At 40.2% G+C, this 11,089-nt stretch overlaps 1 protein-coding gene across 1 annotated transcript; it reads left to right on the top strand.

The window, feature by feature from the left end:
• Positions 1-7,043: 7,043 nt before the first annotated feature.
• On the top strand, positions 7,044-10,064 carry LOC115826077 (SUN domain-containing protein 2-like). The gene is made up of 9 exons (XM_030789754.1): positions 7,044-7,082; positions 7,596-7,639; positions 7,835-7,964; positions 8,181-8,411; positions 8,729-8,813; positions 8,931-9,046; positions 9,185-9,352; positions 9,569-9,658; positions 9,945-10,064. The coding sequence occupies exons 1-9, from the start codon at positions 7,044-7,046 to the stop codon at positions 10,062-10,064; spliced, it is 1,023 nt and encodes a 340-aa protein (XP_030645614.1).
• The last annotated feature ends 1,025 nt before the right edge of the window (positions 10,065-11,089 follow it).

The raw sequence follows: 11,089 nt of genomic DNA, 5'->3' as shown, positions 1-11,089 counted from the left end.
ATCCGAGGCAGTGAACAGAGAAGGATGGGTCGTCATGATATTTTTCTTTATGTGAAAAAGGGGAAACAGAAGAATCTTAGTATAAGCTTAAATAAACCTCCTCAGTTTTGTTTAATATGCTTCCTCAAGGCCTCCAGTGTTCTTTTACATTCTATTTCTATTCCTTTTCTGTTATGCTGGTGTAACGACTATGATGATATAAGGTAGTCTGGTGTGAGTGTGTGTGTGAGGGTGTGAAGGGTGTGTGTGTGTAGGGTGTGTGTGTGTAGGGTGTGTGTGTATGTCAGTATGGGGATTTGTTTTCCTTTAAGTGTCAGGACTTTTGCTCCTTTTCTCATTGGTCTACAAGTATAAACATACATGGCTATCTGAATAACTCAACTCTGAACAATTCATATAAATCCTTTTGCTACAGTGGCTGTAAAACACTGAAGCAGTGGAGTTACAGCCCATCAGAACTGTCTGATTAGAAAGTGTTGCTTTTGTGTAGCCTTAATGATGTCACCATAGGTCAAAGTGGCATTAAAAATGCCTCATGGTGGAATTAAAAAAGGTCTTTAAAAGCACTGAATTGAATTTGCTGATACCTGCAGATACCAGCATTTTCCTAGAATTCCAGTAAACACTAGAGCAGTTGTCACCTATTGCAGCAAAAGGAGATATAGCCCCTTCCCCACCTGTCCTTTGTAAACTCGTAATACACACACTTCACCCCGCACAGGGCATATTAATTTGTCCTTTGACTCATAAACTTGCAGGCATGGCACAGCTTCCAAAAAGGCATAGAACCCCTTGATGTCAGGGTTCCTGCATGAACTATTTTCTCTGTTGTGCCCCTGCTGGTCATGTTGGAGTTAGCTGTCATTTGTTTTTGGTTTTGTCATGTGCTTTTGTTTATTTTGGTTTTCCATGTGCCCTGGCCCCGCCCCTCACTTATTGTGTCATTGTGCTCACCTGTGTCTCGTTGAAGTTGTAATTAGTCTGTCTATTTAAACCCTACCTGTTCTACCCTTTGTTTGTCAGTTCGTACCGCTTTCACCAGTGTGTCGTGCTAGCCTTTTGTTATCCTGATTGTCTTCTGTTCTTGACCTCTCCCTGTTTTTTGACTTTGTTTGCCTGTTGGATTTTGCCTCTTCTGCCTGCCTGCCTTGCCCTGCACCTGGTTTTGAATCTTTTGCCTGTCTCTGGAACTTGCCTTTGCCTTCCGTTTTTGGATTGTTCACTTGCCCCTGACTGCTCTATGGTATGACCCCTGCTTGTTTTTTGGGTTCTGATTTCGGTCAAGTGTATTGAAAGACTTTTGCCTGGCAAAATAAACATCTTATTAATTTCAGTGAGTCTGCAACTGAGTCCCCTGTTTCCCCTGACACTTGACATTACTCTGTGTGAACTTTTTTTGTTTACTAACAGACTATAAATTTATAAGTAAATGAAGGGAGGTCAGAGCTTTCTGAGTTTGTCCAAACTATATGATGGAGATTACAAGGCAGATTTTTGCCAACTCTGAATGGTATTCGTAAAATACTATGAGATTAGGTATGCAGTTCAAAACTTTCACCTGCCCTCATGAGCAGAAATGAACCAATGTGTTAGTCTACTTGAAGTTAAGGAGGGCCAGACAGCACACCTGTAGAGGACACAATGCATTGTGTATGCTGTATAATCAGTGTTAAAACTCAGTGGCATAGTATATCCAACAGTTTCAATGAAGACAGAAAGGAGACATATACATGATAGCAGGGCAATCTAAAAAGGTGGTTAAGAGAAGCTGCTTCCTTCACTCAATGTGAAGCAGATCTTGTTCCCATGTATGCATGAGGGTAAAGATCATCCAAAGCTCACCATATCACCCTCAAAGGCAGGGAAATATTGAGAGAATGCAAAGGTTATTAAGAAAAAAGATATTGTATGATCTCATAAATGTACAGAAAGGAGGGCAGAACTGGGTCAGTCATGTATCCAAATATGCTCAAGTCCTTAATACTGATCCAGGAAAAGAGTTGGGTTGGATGACACCATTCCATGTATATTATATTATGGCTGTAAAAACAACAACTCACTGCTGGTTTAAAGCACCTATCCGTCACCCAACTTCATAGAGGACTGTACACGTAATGCGGACACGCTTTTTCCCTCAGGAAAACAAAGGGAATCATTTGATGAAAAAAGAGAAACAGAGTGAGAAGAAGAGCGAAAAATGCAACTGAGCGTTGCAATGAACAAATGGTTCACAAAGCGTGTACTGCAAATCCTCCATCCATCTCTAATGTCAATGATGAGGATTTGCTAAGAATTAGGTGCAATTTTGAATGGAATATTTGTAAAGAGTAAAGAGTATTTGGATTTACGGTCGAATCCACAAACAAGCGATGGAATCCCACTTGTTAATTATGTGGAGGGTAACTGGGATGCATACTTACAGAGAATGGGTCAACAAGGTACATATGGAGACCATATAACACTACAAAGAGCCTCTGAACTGTTCAATGTTCAGGTGCTAATCATTTTAACTCTTGGTCCAGATGGAACATCTCTCATAGAACCTTCATCCATTTACAAGGAGGATCTGCCCCTTTTTATGCTAGTCCATACTGCTGAAGGACATGGAGAGCATTATGTTAGTCTCAGTGGTGCAGTTAGCCAGTACATTGACTCAATTCAGCAGGCAGAAAGACCAAGATCATCCTGTCACAGTAGAGCTCAACATGGTAGACTAAGAGAGGGAGAAGAAATTCCTCAAAAAGTCCCTTCCAACCCTGCTGATCTCAGTAATGCCAAACTCTTCGATCCTGATGAGGCTGCAGTGTCTGACATCACTGAGGCTGAACTTTCTAATCACAGCGATGAAGATCACAGTGATGAAGCTGACTCAGGCCTTTCTGATCATGCTTTTGGCATTTCTGAAGAAACTACCATGACACTTCCAGAAGAAATTATCTCCATGATTTTTCGACACGCTCTGGATATAGACATGTCCATGACTAGCACATTCAATAGAATATCTCCACTACTTAGAGACTTAACTACAAGACAGCTTCCCTGGATCTATATCAGATATCCATTGCCTGAACATCTTGATACAGACAAAAATCTTGGCACAGATATCAGTGTTGCAAAATTGGTTGGAACAGCGGTTTAGCGTGATGAATCAAAGAACCTTTTTCAAACAATAATAGGTGGATGAGAGCCTGGATGACTCTGATATGAACTTGATATACTTAACTTTTGGCAGCTACATGGTGAAAGCCTTTTTTTGGGAGTAAATGTAACATGTAATTTGCATGTAGTTATAACAATGTTGCAATAGTACACTATGGTTGCTACTGTGTTTAATGAGGATAAAGAACATCCGGTTGTTCGTGACCACTTGTTACTAAAACAATACTTTGCATTGTTTACTTGTATATACTTTAATTGTTGAGCAAATTCATACTAAAGCTTTTGTGTAGGATTAATATGATTGGTATAAATATTTCATTGCTAGAGTGACATGACAATGTTTTTGCCCCCCCCCCCCCCCCCCCCCCCCCCCCCCCCCCCGTGGTTTCTTACACTTGGCTTTGCAATAAACCCTTGAATAAATCTGGAATAAATCTGATTGGGATTTACTGCTCATTTGTATCCACAACACCTGATCAGTCTAAACAGGCAAGAATCGAAAGGACAAGAATATGCGGGAAGAAAATGTCATAACATTTGTGGAAAGTTATTACAGTTTTGAAAACTGAAGATTTTCACTTTCCCTCAAACCTTACAAATCCCACGTTTGTGGGTGATAACGTGTTACATTCTTGGATAGACAGCTGCTTTTACGTTTGTGGGATCGTTACATTAAAGCTGCAGATTTTTATTACGTTTGTGGTTTATTTCATTTGTGGGCTGTTACATGTTGTTACATTTGCACGTGTTACACACCGCTTAGCAAAAGAGAGTAAATTCTTTCTAACGGGAATGATAGTCAAAGCCAGGATGCAACATGACTGTATATGCGAACAAACAAATCATTCAAGCCTACACTTTTTCACTCGTTCGTTTAGGGTAAATGATTATCCCAGTACACAAAGTAACCCGTGCTAACCTGAAGACTTGAACGACGTAAATAAATCAAATCTGACCGAAATATCCAGAGTCAGAGTACATGTTAACCTGCTTAAAACTATTTCAATTCAGAGCTGTTATTTGGTAATGAACATTCTGCCCTCAATACACAGAGTTAAATTTAACCTAGAGATGAAAGCAGTTGTACTTAATTAAGAAAAATCTGTCCGACTGAAGTTTGTTCACACTGCTGTGCCAAGTATGCATTCTCGTAATACTTTCCTCATAACAGTCGGGCTGAATTATTTATTTGGTAGTTTACAGACAATGCAAAGCCTTATTTCCATCAGTTTGTCAATAACTAACTAACTAACTAACTAACTGACTAACTAACTAACTAAATAAATAAAACAGCGATGTGCTCAGTTATATGACAAACACTGCGCAGGTGTATGACGTTAGGCTGTAATTCGGAAAAATTTGAAAAGTGCGTCTCTAAATCAATACGTCGTCCTGCTCCAGGCAACTATAGAATGTCCCGAATCAAACACTGCTCAGAGTTGTTCGCAACTTTGCCGAAAGCACACGCTTTTACGCTGCTCTCCAGAGACCACAACCTTACGATTTTCGCCGAGACTTCAACTGAATTTTAACATCTTCGACATCTTGCCGTTATACTTACAATTAGAAAAAAAAAGAAAAAAAAATCCATAGGACCATTCAGATTTTCGCCTTTAGGCCCAACATTGGCCTGTTCGGGACTTGGCTAGCCCTCACAGAATTCATCGGCCTCTTCGTTTACTTAATTTACAGTCGGAAGAGCTAAAGTTTTTGGAAGATCCAAAAAAAAAAACATCTTCGCCTTTAGACCTATAATTGTTTAATTGACTGTTGTTAGAATTCATCTTACTGATTGTCAGTGCTGTAACTTAGCTTTTACTTAGCTATAGTATTTTAAAAAATCTTCTTTATTTTCAGAATCCACAAGAGAGATTCTTGGTAAGTAATTTACAGGTTCACTCGCCGTGTTTGGTAGTATTAATCTGATTTGATTAATCTGATTCTCCCAGGATTTGTGGCATCGACATACAACTTCCGTTCTGATCCGTTTCACAAAATATTCAGTAAGTGATATTATTATTATTTTATTAATATTTATTATTATTATTGTTGTTGTTGTATTCCCTTATCTTTGTATTACTCCCGTGGTATAACCAATTCGAAAAATGCATTTATCAGATTCTAACGCTGCAACGTCATCACAGTATTAAATGTCACACAATTTTAATGTTCAGTTGGTTAAGTGTAATATCGCGAGACGTTGTATGCGTTTTCTCGTTTGTTTATGCATACATTCATAAGAAAATTCTATAAATAAACATACTGTTAATATCACTATTATTTTTATTGGTATTTTGTTGTTGGTATCATGTTTGTTCATCGCAACTCTTTGTGTAGCAGCATTGCGTTAAAAAATGGTTGAATACAACCTGATAACCTGCCTGTTTGGTTTGTGTGTATGTGTTTGTGTGCATGTGTGTGGGTGTTAGAGATGCCAAGACGCAGTGAGCGACTTATTTCAAGTGGGTATTACTCAAATGCCAGCTCTGTGACCAGCACCAGCTCCACTGGCCTAACGTCTTACAGGAAAAGCCCACTGAGGTACTTTATTGTGTGTCTCTGTGTGTGGAGCCTTGAAAAGTTGTACAGCACCTAGTTCTTTTCCATTGTCATACACTGTCTGATGGGAATCACCTCTCCCTCTCCCCATATCGCTCCCTCCGTGTCAGGAATCCTAGGCCTAGGACCAGAAGGCACAAAGGAGCCAGCTCCTCTAGTGTGTCCAGTGAGGTTTCCCACCGGCCCAGGACCAACACCAGTGACAGTGAGTGTCTGTTCTCTGCCCCTGACCAGCACTGCATAGCCCCTGTTCTTTAGGACAACAAATACTTGTATTAAAGAGTGAAGAACTCATTAAAGGAGTGAACAGCAACAACAATAAGGTTTATTTAGACCCCGATTTAACCATGTAAAGTCTCAAAGGGCTGTACCTGACCACAACAAACAAAACAGGACAGCACTCCTTGACTTAATCAGGGTGAAGAGTTGTGAAGAGTTGAAGATGAAAATAGTCATTATCACTGATGTGTATGAGCATGGCTGGTGAAAATGGTCATATTTGAAATTTATTTTTGTATATTTTTACTTCATCAGCACATTCTTTGGCAACGTTCAACTACTGGTTTCCCACAGCCTGGTACATTCTGACCCCTGGATTATCTCTGCTGCTTGTATTTCAACTGAGCCGGTAAACTGGGTTTCACTTGTATCTCTGTGTACTTTTATATAGATTTGTATAGAGACCAAAATCGTACTGTGGTATGTGTTTAGTGTTGTCGTGAATGTATGTAATCAGTACAGGTGTTGCTTTATCGCACTGGGTGAGTGTTTCAGTTGCTTTGCTTGTGGGATCTGATCACAGTGTTTTTGTAACTGCGTATGTCCCAGTATAACTGTCATTAACCGGTATCTGTTTCTGTGCAGACGCACTGCCACGAAGAAGACCACCCTCCTCTTCCTCCTCATCTCTCTGGTGATTTTTGGTGAGTTTTGTTGCAGCCAGTCAACACTGTTTATGTGAAACAGGTTATCATGTTGTATTTGTATGTTATGAGGACTGTAATTTGTGGGTTTGTATGGAATGTGAGTGGTTATGTCTTTTCTCAGGTATATGGTTCTGGTCCCCTTCTGTTTCTACGCCCCTCACTCAAACCAAGGCCTCCATCAGACCTGATCAACACACCTCACATGTGGGTCCATTTTACTGTAGAAATAGCACTGTCACTACACTCTCCACATTCATCTGCCCAGTCTCCTAATACTCTCATCATTTCTTTCTTTCTTTCTTTCTTTCTTTCTTTCTTCAACAGGACCAGATTCCTCATGCTAGCGTGTTGGCTGTAAAGGGTCAAATCTATGCTGATCTTCATGAACTTGATGCCAAAATGTCTGAGAGTAGAGACAGAGATGTGGAGAAATTAATGGTGAGAAATAGTGAGAGAGAGGAAAAAGAGTGATTATAAAGATGATCAAATGGTTCTGTATTTTCATTGTTTTAATATTTTGTATGTGTGTGTTTTGTGTCAGAGAGAGATTACTGAACTAAAACAGGACAGAGAAAAACAGAGGCTTGTGATTGAGGTAAGAAATCTGAAATTTGAATTAAATATTTCAGCATTGTTGCCCCACATTACACACACAAATTCACATTTCATACAGACACACAAAAACACACACACACACACCCCCTCAAAACCGTTTAGAAAAGTTTATAGCGAAATGTGTCACAAAACAATTTCGGTGACTGTGTTAGTACTTGTGTTGTTTAATCCTAATTGTATCTTATTAAATTAGTTGTAATTTTAATAATGGAATGTAAGCAGATTTCTGTTTCTGCTGCAGCAACAGAACATGACACAAGAATAACAGACAGATTCTGGATAGAGATCATTCAGAGCTCTGGTCATCCATGTATTTGTGTCTTTGTCTCCCTCTAGAGGTTGAAAACTGACATAGCGAGTCTGAGGGTGGACACAAAGAAGTGAGTACCTCTTACCTTTTGTGTCCCGGTTGTCAGTGTCTGCCCTTTTATCCTCAGATTTTGATGTTTTAAAATCATATTTGAATTTGCATGTGCGAATTGAAGAGTTAAATTAATTTTTTGACTTTTGCGGACTATACTGATGGCTTCATGTGACTGTTTTTCTCCCTAAAGTGTGGAGCCTTATGTGCACAGGCAGCGGGAACAGGAGATGGCTGAAATGCAGGGTCTGATTGGTGGTTTAAAAGAGCACGTATCCGATCTCCAGTCGACCTCTGACCTGATTCAGCAGAGAATGGACACCCAGGAGAAGCAGCATGCAGAGGTAGTGTATATATAAACACACACTCACACACACATACACGTACAGCCTCACACACAGACACACACTATCTCTCTCTTTCTATCCTGTATCTCCATCACACACAAACACACACACACTCACATACATATCTTCCTCATACACGTGTCTGTTAAATTATTGTGGAAACAGTGATATTATTGTGGATTCAGACCATTGTTTAAACTACTCCTCTTACAGAGTACCTCGAGACTGAAGCTGGAGCTGTGTGATCGTATGTTTAAGTTCCTTTCCTCAAGTGTCAGTCACCTGAATGTGGTACTGCGCTCAGACCTCCAGGAGGAACTGGAGAACCTGGAGAAGAGAATACTGGAGCGGCTTGGACGGGACAGAGGAGAGCAGAGAACAGACGTCTGGAGAACTGTGGGAGAGACTCTTCGGCAGGAAGGAGCAGGAGCCGTCACCATACAGGTGAGCAGCGGGGGTGGACCATACACCATTCACTACGGTCATATTCAAATTGTGCTGTGTGGTTTAAAATACAGTGTATAATGTGATGTATATATAATTTTAGAACTGTGTGGATATATTTAAACTTTGGTTTTTTCACACAAAGCCTCCAGGCAGTGCGTATGTGTGTGAATGTGTGTTTTTCTGATGGATTGTCATCCACTGCCTTTTAGATTGGACTGTCCTATTGTACCTTGGTTGCAATGTCCTGTATTAAGAGGACTGTAGGTAGTTTTGAATTATTGTCTGTTTAAATATCGCTGAACTGTTTGTTTTAGGACATGGAGAAGATTGTTCAGAGAGCCCTGAGTTTGTACAGAGCCGACGGGATCGGGATGGCGGACTACGCTTTGGAATCTGCAGGTCCAACCTCTCCTCCAATTTAATTACTGCTAATGAGCGTGTGGTGAACATGGACTTTGGTACATTTCAGAACTGAGATTTATATGTGTGTGTGTGTGTGTGTGTGTGTGTGTACAGGTGCGAGTGTGATAAACACGTGTTGTTCAGAGACGTATCAGACCAGGGCAGCGTCCTTAAGCCTGTTTGGGTTCCCTGTGTTCTATTGGTCAGAGAGCCCTCGTGTGGTTATACAGGTAAAACATCACTTATAGCTCAGCACAAATACTGTCAGACAGCCAACACAAACAGTCCATTTAAACAAGGACACACTCTGACAATCCCTCCATCTTTCAAACAAAAGATTTTAAATACGTTGTTTGTTTGACACACAGCCTGAGGTGTACCCTGGAAAATGCTGGGCTTTCCGTGGTTCCGAGGGATTCGTAGGGATCTCTCTCTCCTACCCGATCCACATCACTCACGTGACTCTGGAGCATCTGCCCAAAGTCCTGTCCCCGCCTGGACGGATCGACAGCGCTCCACGGGACTTTGCTGTTTATGTAAGTGAACATGTCAAGACAGAAAAACATTACCCGAGTTATAGGTCAGAGTTCGGTCATACTCATCTTCTTAAAGGTTTATATCAGTATTTATGTGTGATATCTCACACAGCTACATAGTGAAGCATTTCAACAGTAGCTCCACTGCAAACAGAGACTGATATATACTATAGTAGTGAGATGTCATTCATAAATGCTCTGTTTGTGTTATCACAGGGTATGTCCAGTGTGAATGAAGCAGGAAATCTTCTAGGAAAGTTCAGTTACGATCGGGAGGGAGAGTCAGTTCAGACATTCAAACTGCCAGTGAGTGACAGCTATAGACCTTATCATAAACATCAGTACAAATGTACTCACAAACATACACACCTTCAGTACTGACATAATTTGACATGACATTCTCTGCAGTCAGTTTAGACAGGAGAGATGTAAATGAGTTACAGTGGCTAAATGAAGCCAATATAAATGTTCCTCTTATGTATCAGTGAACTGCCTGTCTCATGTAACCAACCAAAGCACTTACAGACATGCTACAATGAATTGCAACTCACTTTCCCAACTGTTTCTCACTTTTAATCTCTCTCTCTCTCAGAACTCTCCAGAGCAGAGGATTTACAAGATGGTGGAACTCCGTATCCTGAACAACTGGGGTCACCCTGAGTATACCTGCGTGTACCGTTTTCGAGTTCACGGGGAACCATTGTCTGTGTGAATCCGAGGCAGTGAACAGAGAACTATAGGTCATCAAAATATTTTTCTTTATGTGAAAAGGGGGAAACAGAAGAATCTTAGTATAGGCTTAAATAAAAAAACTCCTCAGTTTTGTTTTACATGCTTCCTCAATGCCTCCAGTGTTCTTTTATGTTCTGTTTCTTCTGGATTATTCCTTTATTATTATCTCTGGTGGTATCTGTGGCCAAGTTACTAAGCTCTAAATTTCACAAAAATGTCTATGACTGAAAAAATGCTTCCTTTAAAGGTAGTTTCCATGAGTGCTAAATAAATTCTAAACAGAAAAGTTTTGGGAGTAGAAAGCTAAAATTTTGGGATATGTCATGTCAGAATGTATTCTTCAAGACTAAATGTTATCAGCCAATTCTGAGATGGTGTGGTGGATGCCTACAGTTCAAATGACATGGAAGGTGGAGTGGTTAACACAAGCTGCTTCCTTTACTCAATGTGAAGCAGGCCTTGTTACTGTACGAGAGACATATGTCCTTCTTCAAGACCTTTGTTAGGAATTTGGAAGGTAAAAATGTCAAATCTATTATAAGAACCAAACAAGAGTGAGAGAGAACCCTCTCTCACTCTTGTTTTTATGCTAGCCAAAAGGGAACATCCAAAAGATACAAAGCTTTAATGTTAACAGTTCAAACACTCTGAAACACCTTTAGGTTCTTAGTGAATATATAGAAAGTCTTAAATGTTTGTTAAACATTTGATAAATAAAGGCTTAAATGTTTGTTAAACATCTGATCAATAAAGGCGCTCTGTAATGTTAAAGGCAATGACAAAGTCCTTTCACATGGGCTTCTCAATGGTGGTATCCAAAACCCACAAAGCATTTTCACAGATGAGCGGGCACGGCGAGGGCGGTTTAAGCGTCAGAGTAAAGTTGAAGTTCGGTTAACTTTATGGTAATGAGCTATGACACGATTTGGCAGCAACCAGTCGGAATATAGAAGTGCTACCCACTAGAGAACTCTGGAGAACACAGTCATGTAAACCTTTGTTCCC

Source organism: Chanos chanos, chromosome 13 (genome assembly GCF_902362185.1).
Source record: "Chanos chanos chromosome 13, fChaCha1.1, whole genome shotgun sequence".
NCBI lineage: Eukaryota > Metazoa > Chordata > Actinopteri > Gonorynchiformes > Chanidae > Chanos > Chanos chanos.
This window is presented reverse-complemented; position numbering and strand designations above follow the sequence as displayed.

Excerpts from the sequence above, each read along its gene's own strand:
- LOC115826077 (XM_030789754.1), top strand. The coding sequence starts at position 7,044 with ATGTCTGAGAGTAGAGACAGAGATGTGGAGAAATTAATG. Across the intron at positions 8,814-8,930 it reads CTACGCTTTGGAATCTGCAG|GTGCGAGTGTGATAAACACG; the intron begins GTCCAACCTCTC and ends GTGTGTGTACAG. Across the intron at positions 9,659-9,944 it reads TTCAGACATTCAAACTGCCA|AACTCTCCAGAGCAGAGGAT; the intron begins GTGAGTGACAGC and ends TCTCTCTCTCAG.